The 21,590-nt window shown below is 52.3% G+C and overlaps 1 protein-coding gene across 1 annotated transcript in view; it reads right to left on the reverse strand.

Annotated features, from left to right (window-relative positions):
- Window positions 1–353: 353 nt before the first annotated feature.
- The window catches only part of C4H6orf132 (chromosome 4 C6orf132 homolog), a 41,136-nt gene continuing 19,899 nt past the window's right edge, over window positions 354–21,590 (reverse strand). Inside the window, 5 exon segments of the mRNA XM_030929348.1 lie at window positions 354–3,122; window positions 3,706–4,217; window positions 4,219–4,314; window positions 4,316–6,825; window positions 9,453–9,528. Coding sequence (XP_030785208.1) covers window positions 3,005–3,122; window positions 3,706–4,217; window positions 4,219–4,314; window positions 4,316–6,825; window positions 9,453–9,528 — 3,312 coding nt within the window. The 3' untranslated portion in view covers window positions 354–3,004.

Raw genomic sequence — 21,590 nt, forward strand, 5'->3', positions numbered from 1 at the left:
TTTTCTGGAAAAAAAATAAATTGGGGGCCGGGTGCTGTGGCTCATGCCTGCAATCCCAGCACTTTGGGAGGCCGAAGCGGGTGGATCACAAGGTCAGGAGTTCAAGAACAGCCTGGCCAACATAGTGAAACCCCGTTGCTACTAAAAAATAACAAAAATTAGCTGGACGTTGTGGTGCATGCCTGTAATCCCAGCTACTCGGGAGGCTGAAGCAGGAGAATCGCTTGAACCTGGAAGGTGGAGGTTGCAGTGAGCCAAGATGGTGCCAGTGCACTCCAGCCTGGGTGACAGAGCAAGACTCCGTCTAAAATAATAATAATAAAACAAAATATTCTAAAAGTATGATATCAAGATGGCCTTAAAATAAAAAAAGATTTATGGAAAATTGTGATGGGCCACATACAAATGTGAGGTAGCCATCACCCAAAGATGCCATCTGTTGATCTACTACTAAGCGCTAGGCACGTGCTGGATGCTTTGCCTAAATCAGTATGTCACCACCACAAGAGGCCTTCCCTGACCACCCCAAGTAAATCCACTCTTCTCCCCACATCTAGCTATTCTCTCACGTTCCCTGTTCCCTTCCTTCTTACTACTTGTAATTTTTGATGTTTTTGTGTGCTTTTTTTCAGTCCTCTCCTCCACTAGACAGACTATTAGCTTGCCATGAACAGGAGTCATGTGAGTGAGTTGATGGCAGTCTATCCATGCTAAATAGTGGCTTGTATCCAATAGTTACCCAAATCCTTGTTAGACAAACACAGCCACGGAGCTGGAGGCCAGTCCAAACTGGCCGTTTATTTTCCAAGTCAAGCGAGACTCAGTCTTCCCTGCCCACCCCAGAGCAATATACAGTTGAGAGTCTACACCCTACTCCTCAGGCCTTAGCACAGCAGATAAATTAGTGATCTCTTTTATAAAACATTGTACAGGGAAAATACATACATATAGAGAGACCTAGTGCTGGGGCTGCGGTGGGATTCGCTTCTTGAACACAGATAACCAGGCCCTACCCCATCAGGGTGGCTGGCCTTGGTCATCTGGGCACCCACCCACCCCTGCATTTTCTTCCCTAAAGTGGCTCACCTGCTGTCCTGACAACGCAGTGCCTAGGCTGGTTACCACAAATAATAAATGTCCAACATCTTCCCCCAAAGGGAACTACTTTCTGGCTGGCCCCCACCAGCCTGCTCCTCTGAAATGGGCCACTCTTCAGTCCTTCCTTCTTCCTGAGGCAGGCCACCTTGGCCTGGTCCCAGGAATTTGGCCCACCAGGACCTAAAGATACAGAAGCAAGACCAAGGAATATTGCTTCCTGATATGTTTGGTGATTATAGCATCTAAACCAGGACTTTTTTGCAAAGTGGAAGGGGGTCTAATTCACTGGAAAACAAGCATAAACCTAGACTGCCCAGGCAAAGGACACATGGTCACCATGCTAATATTAGGTCTCCCCTGCTCTTTTTTTTTTTTTTTGAGACGGAGTCTTGCTGTGTCACCAGGCTGGAGTGCAGTGGCGCGATCTCGGCTCATTGCAACCTCTGCCTCCCGGGTTCGAGAGATTCTCCTGCCTCAGCCTCCCAAGTAGCTGGGACTACAGGCACACACCACCATGCCCAGTTCATTTTTGTATTTTTAGTAGAGACAGGGTTTCACCATGTAGGCCAAGATGGTCTCAATCTCTTGACCTCGTGATCCACCTACCTCAGCCTCCCAAAGGGCTAAAATTACAGGCGTAAGCCACCGTGCCCGGCCAGGTCTCCCCTGCTCTTAACTGGCCCAATCCTAGCACCCTTGTTTTTTCCCCCATATTTTTAGTAGAGATAGGGTTTCACCATTTTGGCAAGGTGGTCTCGAACTTCTAACCTCAAGTGATCCACCAGCCTCGGCCTCCCAAAGTGCTGGGATTACAGGTGTGAGTCACTGCATCCGGCCAACCAATCCTACCACTCTTGACTTTCCCAAACACATTCCCCTTCAGCAGCAAGCTTCTTCAGACCTCCATTCCCATCTCTGCTGCCTCTACTCTCCAAGGCTTTATAGCATCTTAAGGCATCAATAGTATTGGTGACTTGTAGTATCAGTGTTAGGAAAAGTGCCCTCTCCAAATCCCATATGAGACCTGGCCATGTAAGGCCCCTAGTGTCAAGCCAAAGACTCAGCTCCTTGGGCTCAATCCCCAAAATCAGGGCTGCACAGGTCTGAATAGCACAGCCAGGCTTAACCCTGCTTCCCATCCTAAACTTGCCAAGGGTCCTCTCTCTAGAGGGTCCTCTCTCTAGGCTTCCCTGTAGCTAAGGGCCAGGGCCAATGAGAAATGAACCATCAATCTCCCACCTCTACCCTTGGCCAATGCAAAGGGCTTCCATTCCACATGTGGGAGCTTCTCTCCCCACCCCACACATGGTCCTTCTCCATGTGTTATACATACACATTCGTGGTCCCACCTCAATGTGCCTGGGAAACCCAGGTGTCTACTCTTGCTTGGTATGGCAGGTGATGGAGGCTAAAGATCCCCCTTCGGTGCCCTGCACACCCACCAGGATAGAGCTGGGAATCAGCCCTTTGCAAGGGCCTGAGAGACAATCACAACTATCTTGATGGGTTCCAGTTCAGAGTCAGTGCCCCACCCCTTGCTTTCAGAACCTGCTCAGTAGGCCGTGTTTGTAAAACCGTTTTAAATAACTCTTGCTAAAGCAGACAGTACCAGAGAGCAGAAACTCAGCGCCCAGGTCCTTAATGGTTCCTCCTCTCTAACCTCCTTCCCCTCCCACCCCCGATGTGTAAACAGTCCACAGCCACACCCGGCTTTGGGAAACAGAAGCCCACTCTTGATCTTCCTGGGCCACTGCTTCTCATCGTTGGCCTTTGGGGATCAAAGACTCCTCTGTGTCTGAGTCAGGTCGCCTAACAGCTGCTGTGTACCTCCCGTCCCCCACAAGAAACAAGTGCCCAGATCCTTAAGGACGCAGTTTGTTGGAATAGAGCTAAGAGAACCCCTGGCTCAGGAGGTGGCTTTCCGATGGGCCCCTGAGCAGGCATAGGAGATGGGATGGCGGGTCCCAGGCCTCACGGTGAACGTGTTGATGGGGCTTCCATAGCGGGTGGTGGTGTGGGGAGACCTGGGGGAGAGCAAGAGATGTGAGGTTAATATCTGCAGCTAGTTAGCCAACACGCCTCCCATCTCCCCCAGGGACCGAGAGGAAAAGATGCTGCTCATACTTCTGTATTTGCCCCCACAAGCCCTGGGCTTATCCACCCCAGGGAGGGACTGCAGACCATCACAGACAGGGCTCCCATTCCGGTCTGGGCCCTGCTGGCCAGAGAACATGCCTAATAGCCTCTCTCTCAGAAATCTTTCACTCCTAGCCTGTGTCTGGATCCAACTCTGTGTTGGAAAATCCCTCCACCGAAGGACCACTCGGATCTCTGCCCGCCCCACACTTAGCCTGACCGCTGGGATCTAGCCCATGGGAGAGAGACGAGAGGAGATGATGGGGAAAGAGAACAAGGGAGGTCAGGAAGCAGGTCAGGAAGGCCCCAACAGCGCCCTCTCCCGGTAATTGGGCTTCCCTCCCAGTTCTACCTGCAAGGCCGAAGGGAGAAAACCAAATGTTTTCTCCTGACTGATGGTCGGGCCTCCTTGGCCCTCGCCTGGCTTTCCACCCCTCCCGGCTTCCCGCGCCAGGCGGGTCCGCAGCTCACCTGCCAGCAGCTGGGGCGCTGCCATGCGCTTTGTGCTTGGCCTCCGCGGCGCCCCGGGCGGCGCCCTCCAGGGACAGCCTCCTTGCATGCAGGCCTCCGGGGGGCGCGCGACCCGCCGAGTTCACGCGCCGCATCTCGGGGCCTCCGGGTTGCGGCCGGAAGCAGTTGGGAGGGCTCAGGCTGCGGCCGGTGCCTCCGCGGGGCAGCCCTGGGTCGCGGTGCGGCTCCCCGACGTACAGGCGCTTCTTTATGAGCGAGCGGCCCCCTCCCGAGAAGCGCTCCAGGCCCCCAGCCCCGGCGTAGCGCGCGCCCGCGGGAAAGCGCGAGAAGCCGAGAGCCGGGGGCGCCCCGAGGCCAGCGCTTGGGGGCTGCCCCAAGCCTGAGTAGTTGTTCCGGGGAGGGGAGCTCCGGCGGCCCAGATACTGGAGGGCCGGGGCCGGGGGCTCAGGGTCATTGCTGAACTCTGGCGGCGGTGGGATGACCTCGAAGTTGAACTCCTCCTCCTCCTCCTGCCCTCTTGTACGAAGGAGAAGGTGGAGAGGAGAAGGACTTGGGCAGCGGGTGGCCCTGGGGGAGGTTGGAGGTAGCAGCTCTTTCCCAGGCCACAGGGGGCCTGGGGCTCCAGCTTTGTCCAGTTGTGCCTGCGGCTCCGCTCTGTGCCCTCTGCGTCTCTTCCCGGTCGTGGCCCCCACTTATTGGGTATTTCGGTCGTCAGCGGGGAGTCCTTCTCAGCTTCCTTGGGTAACTTGGGCACCACAGTGAAGCAGTTGGGCCTGCCTTGGCTGTGGAAGATGCTGTCAGAGCTGGCCTCGGCTTGCTGGCTGTGGTCACGGAGACTTCCTGGCAGAGAGGACCGACCCAGGGCAGCCCCTCCAGGTCTCCCCTTCTGCGCCCTCTGCCTGGCCGCCAGGAGCAGGGCCATCGGTGAGCCCCGCTCCACCACCTCCCCAGTCACCGGGTGCCTGAGGAGTTCATCAGTGGGCTGGGCTGAGGCAGAGGGCTTGGCTGGCAGCCCTGGGGGCTCCTTCACCTCTACGGGCTCCCCTGGCCCTGCAGCCCCTCCTCTGGCCAGGGTGGGCATCACCACAGCAACCTCAAGGCTGAGGCTGCTCTGGTGGCAGTGGGGCTTGTAGAGACACGGCACCTCTCCTTCACCAGGAGATGTCTTTGGTGGGAGGGCTGGCGATGAGTGGGCTCCCTGTGTGGGCAGCCTAGTGGCCTCTGAGGGGGACCCCTCTCCCCTTGGCTGGGAGGGAGTGGAAACTTCTTGAGATGCTGGCTTTGCTGGCTGCCCAGCTGGGCCTGAGTCTTTCTCTGCCATCAGTTGGGATGTGGTGGTGGGCAAAGTTGTGGCTGTAGATGGTATGGCCAGGCCAGATGTGGCCTTGGGTGGTGTGGCTGGCCCAGCTGTGGCCTTGAGTGGTGTGGTTGGCCCAGATGTGGCCTTGGGTGGTGTGGTTGGCCCAGGTGTGGCCTTGGGTGGTGTGGCTGACCCAGATGTAGCCTTGGGTGGTGTGGCTGGTCCCAACATGGCCTTGGGCTGGAGTCGTGTGGTTGGCAGCAGGGTGGTAGATTGAGGTGGCAGATTCTTGGCCACAGGCTTGGAGAGTTTGTCATTATCAGCCCCATTTTCAAAAATTCGTCCCCCTTCTAGCCGAGGCTTAGGGGGCAGAGATCCTATGCTGGGCTTAGCCTCCTTCTCTGCTGATGAGGAGAGCCGGGCCTCCAACTCATTCCGGATCTGCCGCACACTGGGAGTTGGAGAGTCTTGGGGAAGGTAGTCCACAGGGGGCAGGGTCAGGCTGGGGGTAGCCTCTGTCTCTGTCAGGCTGCTGCCGCCAAGACTCTTTTCAGGAACACCTGGGGGAGTGTCCTTTGCTGGCGGGCTCGGGGGAGTCTCCTTCTCGAGCATGCTGGGGCCCTTCTTGCCCTCCTTGCTCTGGGCCATTGTTGGGCCTGGCCTGTGACTGAGGAATCGGTCCTCTCTCCTGGAGCCACAGAGATAGGCCGCCAGCTCATTCCGCAGCTTTTCCATCTGGCTGGGGTCCCTCCAGTCCGCAGGTGCTGAAGAGGCTGTGTCCGCTGGGCTGGGGGGGTTGGGTTTGGGTTTGAGAGCAGGAGAGCTGGATTTAGGGGGTTTTGTAAATCCAGCAGGTGGATGGGCTGCCTTCTGAGCACAGGGCAAAGGAGGTGCAGCTGGAGGAAGTGGGGGTGGTGGGGGAGGGAGGGGGGCTGCAGGAGGGGGCAGGGGAGGGGCTGGAGGTGGAGTTCCCGGAGTCCCAACTCTTGGGGGCTCATCTGCTTGGGACTGGGACTGGCCAAGCCTTGGGCTGGCTGGTGCTGCGGCCCTGAGCTCCCCAGGGCAGTCTGGCTTGGGGGCCCTGTCTGGGTAGACCTGGGAGGCGGGGCGGATGTGGAAGCTGGGAGGCAGTGGGAGTCGGCTGGGAGCCTTGTTGGTGGCCCCCTCTTCCTTTCGGGGAGCCTCTTGTGCTTCCTGAACTGGGATGGACGAAGTCCTGACTGGGGTTGGGGGAGGCACTTTGAAAGAACGGGGGAAGGTGAGATGGGGCTCTGGGTTAGGTCCCAGGGCACTCCCCTTTGGCTCAGCAGGGCTTCTCGGGGGGCTGGCTCTGGTGGCCTCTGCCTGCCTGCCATTCAGTGCTACATCTGATTTCCACTTGGTGACACCCCCAGGGGGAAAGAGACGAGTCCCCATTGTGTGAGGAGATGCTGGAGCTGGGGGTGCTAGGGCTGGCACAGGAGGTGGTGGGGGGGCTAAAAAGGCCAAGGGTGGGGCAGGGGGAATGAAGTCAGGAGGGGTGGGTGTGGATGGGGAGGAAAGAGTGTGTGGTAGGGACAGGGCCTCCAATACTGGGGGTGGAGGTGGGGCCATGCTGGGCGGGGGTGGGGGTTCCAGCAGCAGGGGAGGCGGTGGGGGTGCTGTGGAAGGTGGAGATGGCAGTGGCAACCCCCCTGGAGGTTGTGAAATGTCCTGGGGGGGCCCCGGGGCTGGGCCTGGGGGAGGTGGGGGGATGAGTAGATCCTGGCCATACTGCCCAGGCCTCAGGTCACCCACAGAGCTGTACAGTCGGAGGTTGCCATTGACTAGTGAGCTGGTACCTGAAAGAAGGAGAGGCAAAGATGGGGGGCAGAAACAAGGCAGACCAGCCCTGCCAATTTCTGTTTACCCAGGGCAGGGGCAGGGGTGGGCACCCAAGAGAATGACTGGATCATTTTCTCCTGAACACCAAGAGAGGGAGCAGCCCCGTGTCCAGTATCCTGAGCTGTCCTGCGAGTGTTCCCCTTCTTTCTAGGGAGGGTCCCCTGCCTGTCCCTGGCACAGCCTTTGAAGCCTGTATGGAATAACCTCCATTTGCCTCCCCAGAGTCACCCTCTAACCTGCACCAGGACTCCCTTGCCGTCTGAGATGGGGGGTGGGGACAAGAGGGCCAGGGCTCTGGTTCCTCTGGCTGCGTCACAGGTTGGCAGCAGCTGCCTTTCCTGCCCCGCAGACACAGGTCCTGTCAGGATGTCCCTGTCCCACTGTGTTCAGTCCCTGGGTGTCACTGCTCCCAGGAGACAGGAGTCACCTAACCAAGCTCACACTCTGGTACACCGTCCCTTTACTCAGCTCTCTTCAGTTATCCTCTCAGTGCGCCATCTGTTTTTTACTGGGACCTTGACCTTGGCCAAGCCAGAAAGTCCAGGGTTCACATCCCAGCTTTACCACTTATTAGATGAGCGACCTTGAACACACTAATTAATCTTGCTGAGCCTCAGTTTCTTCATCTATCAAAGGGGCATGATGTCCGTGCTCGCTTCTTATAGCTGTTGTGAGGATTAAATGAGAGAATCCATGCAGATACACAGAAAGGGCTTGTCATGGTGCCAGGCCTCTAGTAGGCAGTTAATAAAACGGAACCACTTTGACTGCTACAATCTGTGCTTACCTTTTCAGACTATGTGAGACAGGGAAAGTGGGAAAGAGGAAGTCATGGGGCAGGGGTGAGGGAGCTCCTCAGTGAGGAAGGCTGGGTGAGAGACCCGCAGGAGGGAGCAACTTGCACAAACAACTCCTTCTTTCTAAAGACCCTGAAGCTACTGAGAACCCAGCTGTCCACTTCATAGAGAACGGAGGCAGATTCTGGACTGCAGGATAGAACGGGGGTGTGCAGAAGGAAGGTGGCAGGATAGAACGGGGATGTGCAGAAGGAATCTGGGTACTAAAGAGATGCTGAGAGTCCCTGGCCCCAGCAGCTCACATCCCTCTGTTGTCCTCAGACCAGGTCCCCAGCCTCCCAGAGTCTACTTGCTTCTTAGTGGCACCCATCCTTTGCTTCCCTCCTCTCAGTCCCTAACAGTGTGGTGAACCTGGGGAGTGTGCAGCTCTGAAGGGCTCCTCCCAGCTGCCTGACTTCAAACTGAAGAAACCAGGAGCAGGGAAGGGGAAGACTAACGTTCACTGAGCACCCAACTGTCAGGCAGGAGTTAGGAGCTGGGGTACAGTAGCAAAAAACCAACAAAACAAAAAACGGACAAACACTGGCCCTCCTAGGGAGCTTACGCTTGAATGGGACAATGAACACAATGTATGAGTACATCATTATCACATTAGAGGATGAGTGCGATGGGAAAAAACACCAGCCAGGGAGGGGTGCGGCAGGTGCAATTTAAATAGGGCAGTCCAGCTGGGTGCGGTGGCTCACACCTGTAATCCCAGCACTTTGGGAGGCCGAGGCGGGCGAATCACAGGGTCAAGAGATAGAGACCATCCTGGCCAACATGGTGAAACCCTGTCTCTACTAAAACTACAAAAATTAGCTGGGTGTGGTGGCGCACGCCTGTAGTCCCAGCTACTCAGGAGGCCAAGGCAGGAAAATTGCTTGAACCCGGGAGGCGGAGGTTGCAGTGAGCTGAGATCATGCCACGGCCCTCCAGCCTGGTGACAGAGCAAGACTCCGTCTCAAATCAATCAATAAATAAAGCAGTCTGAGAAGTCCTCGCAGAGAAGGTGACATTTGAGCAAGGAAGGAAGGAGAGAGGGAGACGGCCACACAGATGCCTCGCAGAAGAGCATTCTAACCTGAGAGGTCTGCAGTGCAAAGACCCCAAGGTGGAAATGTGCCTGGGGTATTTCAGGAGCAACAGGAGACACTTTGGCTGGGGCAGTGTGGGAGGAGAAAGCAAGCAAGGAAAGTGTCCAGACTCCGGTCAGACTCCAGCAGTCCTTGCAAGAACCTTTTCTCTGAGTGATAAGGGAAGCCATTAGCGAGTTTGAAGCACCTCTGAGAGGTGTGACGGACGTGACTTATATCCCATCCACCACTTCATTTACTCCAAACTGAACTGTTGTTCCCGTTGTTCATTGGAAGATACAGAGGTAGGAGGGGTGAAGTGTCTTGCCCAAGGGAGCAAAGCGAATATGTGGGGAGCTGGGATTCAAAGCCAGGCCCTTCTCCCACTTAATGCTGCACTTGTTCCTGCTCTGGCCTTGTCCCCTCGCCATCCTTCCCCCGCCAGAAGGGGGCCTTCGCTGACCCTGGCTCTCCTCAACTCCCAGCCCCACTGCCTGGGCTCACTGCAGCCAGTAATCAAGAGGACTGAGGATAGCAAGAGTGGCTGTGCCTGGGGACTCTGTCTTTGTCACCAGCTGTGAAGATGGTCAGATAGATGCTTGGCTTTTGAACTCAGGGCCCTAGGAGGAAAGAAAGAAAGATGGACAAGCCTCAAGCCCAGGGTTCACTTACCTGTCACTTCTTTGTCTGCGAAGTCTTCTGGAACCGAGGGGGTGGGGACAGCCAGCCCATGGTTTTCCTGGGCATTCTGAAAAAGACCAGAAAGAAATGAGGGGACAGGGAAAGATGGACAGATAATTCTAAAACTGCTGCTTATTGAGGCCGTTTTACTGCTAGAAAATCTGCAGTGACGGTCATGGCTGCATAACCTTGTGTATCTACCAAAACATAAAAGTCTGATTTTTAAAAAAATGAATCATGTGGTACAGTCAACCAATCCTCACTATTTGTCATAGTTATGTTCTATAAAGCTGCAGTGAACATGGTACTAGTAAATACTGACCTGTTTCTCCTCGGGGAAATACAGGGTTAGGTTCCTATGACCCCTGGTCACAAGATTTTTGTCAACTGATCAATACATAACCAGAACCTTGTTTTAGCTGTGTTTCTGCTTAAAGACACTTTAATATATTTTGTTAGTTGGTTAACATTGAACTCGTGGCCGATAGCACTGTAACACGTGACACTAAACAGAAAAAGACATTTATGTATGACAGCTAAAACAAGAAGACAAAGGATCCTCTTGTTTAGCTGAGAACATGTGCGTTGAACAACTCACAATTTTCACTGCTCTGTGCATGTCCGTAAATGACCACAGAAGCAATACAAGCATTGATTCTGGGGTTACAAATAAATTGTAGCCACTAAGCAAATTTGCAAATACAGAATCTACAAATAGGGAGGATTGACTGTATATGAATTCCATCTCGATGAAAAAGACAAAGCAAACAAACCAATAGAATTTGCAATGACTCCCCATGGAGGTCCACAGGTGAAAAGCCAAATTCCTCAGCCTGGCCTCCTGTGTGTTCTTAGTTTTCATTAGGTGTTTACAGAAAAATAAAAAGTGATGAACTTGAATTTTTTTTTTTTTTTAATTGAGACAGGGTTTTATTCTGTCACCTAAGCTGGAGTGCAGTGGTACAATCATGGCTCACTGCAGCCTTGATCTCCCCGGCTCAAGCAATCTTCCCATCTATAGCTGGAACTACAGATGTGTGCCCACCATTCCTGGCTTTGTTTTCTTTTTCTTTTTCTTTTGAGATGGAGTCTTACTCTGTCACCCAGGCTGGAGTGCAATGGCATGATCTCCGCTCACCGCAACCTCTGCCTCCTGGGTTCAAGCGATTCTTCTGCCTCCGCCTCCTGAGTAGCTGGGATTACAGGGGCGTGCACCACCATGCCCAGCTAGTTTTTTGTATTTTTAGTAGAGATGGGGTTTCACCATGTTGGCCAGGCTAGTCTTGAACTCCTGACCTCGTGATCCGCCCACCTCTGCCTTCCAAAGTGCTGGGATTACAGGCGTGAGCCACTGTGCCCAGCCCTAGCTAATTTTTTGTATATGTTTTAGAGAATGTGGTTTCGTCATATCTCCCAAGCTGGTCTTGAACTCCTGGGCTCAAATAATCCGCCCACTTTGGCCTCCCAAAGTGTGGGGATTACAGGTGTGAGCCACTGTTCCCAGCCTGAACTTGAATATTTATAGCTCTGCAGATGCCCTGATCGCTAAGCTTAACAGGCTATATGTTTACACAGCTGTCAGTCTGTACATACTGTTTTGCATTCTATTTTTTTTTCCAAACATACATTTCCATATGTCAACAAAGTCCACACACCTGCCGTTTTGAAGAGCTGTAGAGCATTTTAGGGTAGTTTTCAAGGTCCTCAATGACCTGGCCTCATGCTTCCCAGCCAACTGTTATTTCACACTCACCTATTACACCCATCCCACACTGTAACTTCACGGACCCCCTCCCTGCCACCTGTTCAACCACCACATATAGTCCATGTTCATCCATGATGCTGGGCGTTGGTCAGCTGTACCTGTCTTTCCCACTCTCTGTTTATAACAATAATCATCATCATAATACTCCTTGCACTGTGCTCTAACTAAACGCATTATCTCAGTCACACCACTCTGTATAGAAGAGGATGTCATCATTTACCAGATGAAGAAACTGAGGCTCAGAGTTGTCTAAAGTCACACAACCAGTACTACCAAACCCAGGTCAGTGGAGCTCCCACTACCTAAAATCCCTCATCCTTCAAGGATTAGCTGAGCCCCTCTAGGATGGAACAAGGGTAGGGGCTAAGAGCATTGACTCTGGCTTTCCAGCCTGCCTGGATTTGAATCTCAGCTCTGCTACCTATTAGGTGTATGATTGTGCAAGTTACCTAATCTCCCTGTGTCTCAATTTCCCCATCTGTGAAATGGTGGTAACAACAGAATTACCCATTGTAGGGAAGTTGTGAGGACTAAATGATGCAATGCACAAAAAGCACTTGGGAGCCATCCCCTGTCCACACCACACTGACCCACTGCTGCCCAGAGCAACCCACAGCCAAACTTCCAAAAGAGGGGGGACTCTTGTTTGCACTCCAGATTGTCCTCGAGTTCCTTCAGTGAGATCTGGGAGCTCCTTGGAGTCAAGGACCATGTCTTATGGTATCCCCCAAAGCTGGATGCATAGTAAGCCCAGTTGTTACTCAGCGATGGGCTGATGGTACTAACTCTCTGGACTTAATATACAAGAAGGGCACTCAAGGTCAATGTTACAGAAATATCTGTAAGACCCTGGGTTACCAAGGGCCATCTCAGAATTACTCTGGTCACTGGGGATCAGCAAACCACTCATCTTGTTCTTGAAGAATTCTGAAGCTGGAATGGCCTTGAGCCATCAACTTGTCTTTTTTTTTCTGCCTTTGTTGATTTGCATGGCCAACAACATACCTGTTCTCAACATTTCTCAAACCCAGTGACTGGGAACCAGGGGCAGATACAGGGACCCAGCCCATCAGAGGTGTGTCTCCCATGACATCCTGAGATGTGCCACATACACATGCAAACCACTGACGGTCTAATAACCTCCATCAAGTACGCACACTCCGATTTTGATGAGATGGAGGCCTGGCTTTCAAAAGCCAGGGTTGAGATCTCTGATTAATTTTAACATAATTGAAAAGCGGAAAGGCTGGGGACTTAGCATCAAAAATCTTGGGTTCCATTCATGCTCAGGCTTGCCAGCAGTATGGCCTTGGATGAGCAGTGGAGATGTGGGATGGGGACAGTGATGTTGAGCCATTGTGCAGGCTCCTCCTATGTGATAGCCCTATACTAAGAGTGTGACCAGTGTCACCTCAAATCCCTTCACAGAACCAGGGTGGAAACCTGGGCTTTCCACCTTACCTTTTCTACAGATCACTGAGACCCATTTTCTTCACTTAGAAAATTGAGGCAGCCGGGCATGGTGGCTCGTGCCTGTAATCCCAGCACTTTGGGAGGCCAAGGTGGGAGGATAACCTGAGGTCAGGAGTTCAAGACCAGCCTGGCCAACATGGCGAAACCCCATCTCTACTAAAAATACAAAACTTAGCCAGGCATGGTGGCAGGCGCCTGTAATCCCAGCTATTTGGGAGGCTAAGGCAGGGAGAATTGCTTGAACTGGGGAGACAGAAGTTGCAGTGAGCTGAGATCATGCCACTGCACTCCAGCCTGGGCGATAGAGCAAGACTCTGTCTCAAAAAAAGAAAAAAAAAAAAAAAAAAAAAAAAAGAAAGAAAAGAAAATTGAGCCAATAGTTCCTACTTTGTAGGGCTATTATGAGGATCAAATGAGATAATATCCCTAAATCCAGGAAACCAATAATAGTTGAAGGATTATATCTTATAATCCTCTTTTCCAGAAAAGTGAAAAAATTGTGAACAATCAAAGCTAAGCTCCCTGGAAGTCTAGTAGCACCTTCTGGGTTACCCTGAATGCTTAATGGTGTGTGTGGGAGGAAGATGGACGGACTTTATGGGCCTAAGGTAATATTACTCACTATGCCCTTTGATCTTAAAGCACTTGGAAAACACATTAGACTTCCAAGACCACAGAGGGAAAATCCATCTCTGGAGTGGCTTGTAACAACAGCTCAGTCCAAGCCCTGGCTTCTTAGGTCCCTTTCCCGACACAAGGGGGTCCCACAACACGTCCACCACCTCACCACAGTGCTTGCGGTGCTGTGACACATCACGGTCTGGCCCTGGGGCAAGTCCCAAAGGCCAGCCTCATCCCTTCAGAAGCTTCAGTATTGAACTGAACATAGTCTCTCTGGCTCTCCAAGCCCCTGTCTGGCCCTTTTCTTTCCCAGTTGGGCCCACATGGGCTCCTGTGGCTTACTTAGCTTTCCCTTTCACTGATGTTTATTCAGAGAAGGCAAATGCAAACTCATTTTAATCTTAGTCCCAGAAAAACAGACTCGGGAGGTAAACTGCTTCCTGCCCAGGCAACTGGCATCAAGTGCACTGGCATGGATGGTGACATAGTTTAGTATGCAAATGCACAGGTGTGGACAGCATCTATCTCTATGGGTGCTGAATTTCCTAACCTGCCTCTCTTCATGTCATGGAACAAAGGAAAATCCTCCTTAAGAAGTGGGCTTGAGGCAGGGCGCATGGCTCACGCTTGTAATCCCAGCACTTTGGGAGGCTGAGACAGGCAGATCACCTGAGGTCAGGAGTTCGAGACCAGCCTGTCCAATGTGGTAAAACCCTGTCTCTACTGAAAATACAAAAATTAGCCAGGCGTGGTGGCAGGCAACTGTAATCCCAGCTACTCGGGAGGCTAAGACAGGGAGAATTGTTTGAACCCAGGAGGCAGAGGTTGTAGTGAGCCAAGATTGTGCCACTGCACTCCAACCTGGGCGACAGAGTGAGACTGTCCTGGAAAAAAAAAAAAAAAAAAAGGCTGGGCGTGGTGGCTCATGCCTGTAATCCCAGCACTTTGGGAGGCCGAGGTGGGCAGATCATGAGGTCAGGAGTTGGAGACCAGCCTGGCCAACATGGTGAAACCCCATCTCTACTAAAAATACAAAAATTAGCCAGGTATAGTGGCAGGCACCTGTAATCCCAGCTACTCAGGAGGCTGAGGCAGGGGAATCACTTGAACCTGGGAGACGGAGGTTGCGGTGAGCCAAGATCGCACCATTGCACTCCAGCCTGGGCGACAGAGTGAGACTCTGTCTCAAAAAAAAAAAAAAAAAAAAAAGCAACAACAAAATAAAAAGTTATGTACTTAATGCCACTGAATTGTACACTTTAAAATTGTTAAAATGGTAACTTTTAATCTTATGTATACCTTATAATAAAAAAAGTTAAAACAGAAGACAAGAAATCAAAAGAAAAAGTGTTGGGGGCAACTTAGAATGTGTATATCCTCTAGATATCACCTTTCTCCCATCCACTAAACTCCCAATCTTAACAGCAGGATCAACAGCTGCTACTTGGCCAGCACTTATTCTGTACCAGGTACTCTTTCAGCACTTTCCTTTTTTTTTTTTTTTTTTTGAGATGGAGTCTCGCTGTGTCTCCCAGGCTGGAGTGCAGTGGCAAGATCTCGGCTCACTGCAAGCTCCTACTCCTGGGTTCCAGCAATTCTCCAGACTCAGCCTCCCAAGTAGCTGGGATTACAGGCACCCACCACCACGCCCGGCTAATTTTTGTATTTTTGGTGGAGACAGGGTTTCACTATGTTGGCCAGGCTGGTCTTGAACTCCTGACCTCATGATCCTCCCGCCTTGGCCTCCCAAAGTGCTGGGATTACAGGCATGAGCCCTGTAGCTGGGGGAACCTGACCTACTCATGAACAAGTGTGCTTCCTGCAGCAGGGGTCCTCGGTGGGGCAGATAAACCACCTCATGGAGAAAATGTGCAGAGGTTTCAGAGGTCCTGGGGGCAGATGGGTAGCTTGAAAAGCCCTCTAGATGATCCAGCTACATCTGCCTCTCCCAACCCCCGAAAATCACTGCCCCCACTTACGATCCATTTCCACATCTTCTCAGGCTTCCACAGCCTTGTTCTTGCTCTTACTCTGCCTAGGATTCTCTTCCTTTCCTGGCAAACTCCTAGGTATCCTTTAAGCCCCAGATTAAATGCCCTTCCTCTGTGAAGTCCTTCTTGGCAACCCCAGCCAGAGTTAATTCTCTTCCCTGTGTGATCTTCAGGCTCTATGTACATTATTATTGCAGCTGACATTTATGAGGCACCTACTAGGTGCAAGGCACTGTTCTGAGTACTTCACATATAGCAACGCAGTTTTACTGTTAGTCTTCACAGTAACCCTAAGAGACAAGTTATTTTTATTTTATAGATGAGAAAACTGAAGCACAGAGAGGCTAGGTACATTGCCCAAGGTCAAAGAGCTAGTAAGTGCCAGAGCCAATACTGGGACCTGACAGCCTCCTTCCTTTGCCAGTATAGTGTTTGCTCTCATACTTTCCCTCTAACACAACTCTGTGTCTGTTGTTGATGACTGCAGTCCCTGCTGCCCAGCCCACTCTACTTGAGGGCTCGGTGATGGCTGCTTCTTTGTATGTGCCTGACACAGACCGGGCGGTTTAACAAATATTTGTTGAATGAATACATCCCTGGATGAGTGAATGACTGGCAGCAAGAATATGGGACAAGTGCCAGATGCGGTGGCTCACTCCTGTAATCCCAGCACTTTGGGAGCCCGAGGCAGGTGGATCATCTGAGGTCAGGAGTTTGAGACCAGCTTGACCAACATGGTGAAACCCCATCTCTACTAACAATACAAAAAAATTAGCCGGGCATGGTGGCGGGCACCTGTAATCCCAGCTACTCGGGAGGCTGACGCAGGAGAATCACTTGAACCCAGGAGGCGGAGATTGCGGTGAGCCAAGATTGTGCCACTGCACTCCAGCCTGGGTGACAGAGAGAGACCCTGTCTCAAAAAAAAAAAAAAAAAAAAAGAGTATGGGACAAAGAGGTGGAAAACCTGTGTTATGGCTCCAGCTCTGCTACCAATTAACTTGGAGCAAAGTAACTTCTCACTCTGGTCTGTTTCTGCCCCTTCTGTAAATACTCTCCAAGGATCACTTTGGCTGTGGCGTTCTGTGAGTCCAGGCCCACAAAGTGTCCCTTCTGTGAGTCAGCTCACCTGCATCGTGTGGGCAGTGGCCTGGACACTCAGGGTCACCCCTCGATGACAGGGTGTTGGGACAGATAACTGAATTGCCTCCAGGTTGTCCTCTGACTCCAGAGACGCCAAAGGAGCAGCAGGATAGAGGCGGGGGGAGCTGGGAGGGAGAGTTCTCAAAATTATTTTCCAGGAGCCCCAGACCAGGCAGGCAGGGCTGGGCTTGAGGTCACTGCTGGCCTCAGACATGGGGCTCTGACTGCTGCAGTCAGCTGGGGAGCCTGCTGTGTCCCAACCTTACACTGCTCCACCCTTGGCATCAGGAAAATGACAGACTCAGGAGCCCAGGGTGCTGCCAGCAGGGGTTGCCATGTGCCTCAAACATTCTCAGGGGAGTGGAGTGCGTGGCCCTCCGAGTGTGGCAGCCCACGTCGAAAGGGGCAGACCAACCTGTGTGCAGTGAAGCAAGGAACACGCAAATCAGCATCTGAGCATGCCCCTGGTGGGCCGGGCTGCAGCACTTCCCTCTTTGGGCCGGCCTGGGCAGCTGGCCACAGCCACTCCCTGCACTGTGGCTGCCTGGGGCAGAGTCCAGCCCTGGCTCTGCCAGCTTGGGAACTCCACAAAACTGGGCCTCAGCACTTCCTCGTCCTCATACCCAGACAACACCCAGAAGCTAAGACCATCGGTCACCTCACTCACTTCACAGAGGTGTACAAGCGAGCAGCTCAGTTCAGCTGAAGCAGCCCTTTAATTTTTGTTTTTGTTTTTGTTTTTTTTTGGAGATAGGATCTCACTGTCACCCAAGCTGCAATGCAGTGGCTTACTGCAGCCTCAAATTCCTGAGCTCCTGTAACCCCAGCACTTTGGGAGGCCAAGGCAGGTGGATCTTAAGTCAGGAGTTTGAGATCAGCCTGGCCAACATGGTGAAACCCTGTCTCTACAAAAAAAAAAAAAAAAAAAAAAAAAAAAAAAAAAAAAAAAAATTAGGTGGGTGTGGGGCAGGCGCCTGTAATCCCAGCTACTCGGGAGGCTGAAGCAGGAGAATTGCTATCACTTGAACCCAGGGGGCAGAAGTTGCAGTGAGCTGAGACTGTGCCACTTCACTCCAACCTGGGCAAAAGAGCGAGACTGTCTCAAAAAAAAAAAAAAAGGAGAATTCCTGCAAAAATTCCTGGCCTCCCAAAGTGTGGGACTACAGGTGCAAGTCACCATGCCCAGCTTTCCAGAGTGTTTTTTTTTTTTTTTAAGACGAAGTCTTGCTCTGTTGCCCAGGCTAGAGTGCAGTGGCGCAATCTCTGCTCACTGCAAGCTCCATCGCCTCTCGGGTTCACGCCACTCTCCTGCCTCAGCCTCCCAAGAAGCTGGGACTACAGGCGCCTGCCACCATGCCCGGCTAATTTTGTTTTTTTAATTTTTAGTAGAGATGGGGTTTCACCGTGTTTGCCAGGATGGTCTTGATCTCCTGACCTCATGGTCCGCCCGCCTCGGCCTCCCAAAGTGCTGGGATTACAGGCGTGAGCCACCGTCCCTGGCCTTTTTTTTTTTTTTTTTGAGAAGAGTCTTACTCTGTTGCCCAGGCTGGAGTTCAGTGGTGCAATTTCGGCTCACTGCAAACTCCACCTCCCGGGTTCAAGTAATTCTTCTGCCTCAGCCTCCCAAGTAGCTGGGACCACAGGTGCACGCCACCATACCTGGCTAATTTTCTTGTATTTTTATTTTTATTTTTATTTTTATTTTGAGATGGAGTCTCGCTCTGTCCCCCAGGCTGGAGTGCAGTGGCACGATCTCGGCTCACTGCAAGCTCCACCTCCCGGGATCACGCCATTCTCCTGCCTCAGCCTCCTGAGTAGCTGGGACTACAGGTGCCCGCCACTGCGCCCGGCTAATGTTTTTTGTATTTTTAGTAGAGACGAGGTTTCACCATGGTCTCGATCTCCTGACCTTGTGATCCGCCCGCCTCGGCCTCCCAAAGTGCTGGGATTACAGGCGTGACCCACCACGCCCGGCCTTAATTTTCTTGTATTTTTAATACAGATGGGTTTTTGCTATGTTGGCTAGGTTGGTCTCGAACTCTTGGCCTCCAGTGAACCACCTGCCTCAGCCTCCCAAAGTGCTGAGATTACAGGCGTGAGCCACTGTACCCAACCTGTCCAGCTTGTTTTTATATTTTTTGTAGGGACGGGGTCTCGCTATGTTGGCCAGGCTGGTCTCCAACTCCGAGGCTCAAGTGATCCTCCTCAGCCTCCCAAAGTGCTGGGATTACAGATGTGAGCCACCTCACCTGGCCAAAGCAGCCCTTTAAAAACCATCACAGCAGCCAGAACGGTGGCTCACGCCTGTAATCCCAGCACTTTGGGAGGCTGAGGCAGGAGGATCACCTGAAGTCAGGAGTTCAAGACCAGCCTGACCAACATGGAGAAAACTGTCTCTATTAAAGATACAAAATTAGCCGGTCATGGTGGCGCATGCCTGTAATCCCAGCTACTCAGTAGGCTAAGGCAGGAGAATCACTTGAACCCGGGAGGCGGAGGTTGCAGTGAGCCAAGATTGCACCATTGCACTCCAGCCTGGGCAACAAGAGTGAAATTCCATCTCAAAAAAAAAAACAAACAAACAAAAAACCATCATCACAGCCTAGTACAGTGGAAAGTTCCCAGCAATGATTATTTGGGAGGAAGCATGGATGGAGAGAACTACCATTCCAAGAATATTTATATGTATTTCTTTCCTTATATTTGTCTCTATTGGGAGGTTCTTAACAATGAACTTTTGTTTTCTTTATAATTAAAAAAAAATAGCCAATACAATAATAGTATGTTGTTTGTTTGTTTGTCTGTTTTTGTTTTTTGAGACAGAGTCTCGCTCTGTCACCTAGGCTGGAGTGCACAATCTCAGCTCACTGCAACCTCCACCTCCCGGGTTCAAGCGATTCTCCTGCCTCAGCTTCCTGAATAGCTGGGACTACAGGTGCGTGCCACCATGCCCACTAATTTTTTGTATTTTTAGTAGAGACAGGGTTTCCTCATATTGGCCAGGCTGATCTCAAACTCCTGACCTTGTGATCCTCCTGCCTCAGGCTCCCAAAGTGCTGGGATTACAGGCGTGAGCCACTGCGCCTGGCCTGGTTTTTTGTTGTTGTTGTTGTTGTTTTAATTATTGTGATTGAGTGGAAAAAACATCAACTTGGCCGGGCGCGGTGGCTCAAGCCTGTAATCCCAGCACTTTGGGAGGCCGAGACGGGCGGATCACGAGGTCAGGAGATCGAGACCATCCTGGCTAACACGGTGAAACCCCGTCTCTACTAAAAATACAAAAAATCAGCCGGGCGAGGTGGCGGGCGCCTGTGGTCTCAGCTACTCGGGAGGCTGAGGCAGGAGAATGACGTGAACCCGGGAGGCGGTGGTTGCAGTGAGCTGAGATCCGGCCACTGCACTCCAGCCTGGGGCGACAGAGCAAGACTCCATCTCAAAAAAAAAAAAAAAAAAAAAGGCCGGGCGCGGTGGCTCAAGCCTGTAATCCCAGCACTTTGGGAGGCCGAGACGGGCGGATCACGAGGTCAGGAGATCGAGACCATCCTGGCTAACATGGTGAAACCCCGTCTCTACTAAAAACTACAAAAAACTAGCCGGGCGAGGTGGCGGCGCCTGTAGTCCCAGCTACTCGGGAGGCTGAGGCAGGAGAATGGCGTGAACCCGGGAGGCGGAGCTTGCAGTGAGCTGAGATCCGGCCACAGCACTCCAGCCTGGGTGACAGAGCGAGACTCCGTCTCAAAAAAAAAAAAAAAAAAAAAAAAAAAAAAAAAAAATCAACTTGGGAGTCAGGCAGACCAGATTTGCAATCTTAACTGACTCGTCTAAAAGGAGTCAGAGAGAGTATCTGACATATAGATGGTGCTCAAGAAGCTGTGCCCCTTTCTTGCCTTCTGAAGCTCAGTTTTCTCATCTGTAAAATAGGAATAATCCCACCTCCCTTAGGTTGGCTGTGATACCAGAGGCCACTGCACACCTTAAGAGGTCCTGCAGCGTAGTTCTTAAGAAAGTTTATTTCCCCTGGGTTCTAATCAAGGACTTGGGCCACTGCTCCGGGCACAGCCTCCAGGGTGTGTCTCTCTGGTTGCATCTGAGGAAATGAGTGCTTTCCCATGGTCAGGGACAGGTCACCAGGAATCCCCTATTGCCCTCTTGACTGCTAACATTTCAGAGTTGAGAAGGAGGAAGAAAGGGAGGGAAGAAGGTGGGGAATAAAACACTCATTATTCAAGGATGAGGCTAGTTTCCCTTTGAAGTTTTGGGGGGGCTGGGGCCCACTGTTCACCTGTTGCACCCCTGAGAGTTCAGGAGGGCAGGGCTCACCCACTCATGGCTTCAGTCCACCCCACTGGCCTCCTCATGGCCGGGACTACACACATCCTCATGCCTGGGATTCCTCAGGGCTCAGCCAAGTCTCAAGGGTGGGTCACCAAGGGCTGGGCCAGTGGGCAATGCATGGTTGACCCTGGGTGGCAGCCAGCTCGGAGTCTTAGCTACACATCGTGGAATGCAAACTTCCTTGCCAGACTCCTCCTGGAGCTTGATCTGGGGCACCGGCCCTGTGAGGTGGGGTGTGGAGTTGCAGAGTGGGAGGGAGATGGCTCTGAGCCTGAGTTAGAGGCAGGCATGGTTGGGGACACCACTGCAGGGTGGGAGAAAAGGAAGCTGGGAGCCCCCACCTCTGCCCCAGATCAAGAACTACACAGAAACCCCTCTAGGCACCCAACATACCCAACTAGATGAAGCCCGGCCAGTTGTTTTCCTGGCTTAGGGGTGCAGTGTGGGGGTGCTGGCCTGGTGGAGGTGGTAGAGGATCGAGAAGGGCTGTGTGTATCCTGCAGAGCAGCTGTGAAGTTGGGAGCCAGTGAGCAGTTTATAAAGGAGATGAATTATCTCCCCAACACAGCCCAACACTCTGCCACAGCTCAGACCCCTCCTGGGGGCCAGAAAAGAGTGTTCACCCAAGAACCATCTTCCTCTGGACCTATCTACCATCTGAGAACCACTCTTAGACCCAGGCTACCATGGCTTCTGCCCTCCACCGGGTACTATGGAGGGCCCTGGTCTGCCCTCTCTCTGGGGCAAGAAGTCAGTAGGATGAGGGGGACATGCCCCCAGAGGGCACACCACAGTCCCTCA

This window comes from Rhinopithecus roxellana, chromosome 4 (assembly GCF_007565055.1).
Source record: "Rhinopithecus roxellana isolate Shanxi Qingling chromosome 4, ASM756505v1, whole genome shotgun sequence".
Classification (NCBI taxonomy): domain Eukaryota; kingdom Metazoa; phylum Chordata; class Mammalia; order Primates; family Cercopithecidae; genus Rhinopithecus; species Rhinopithecus roxellana.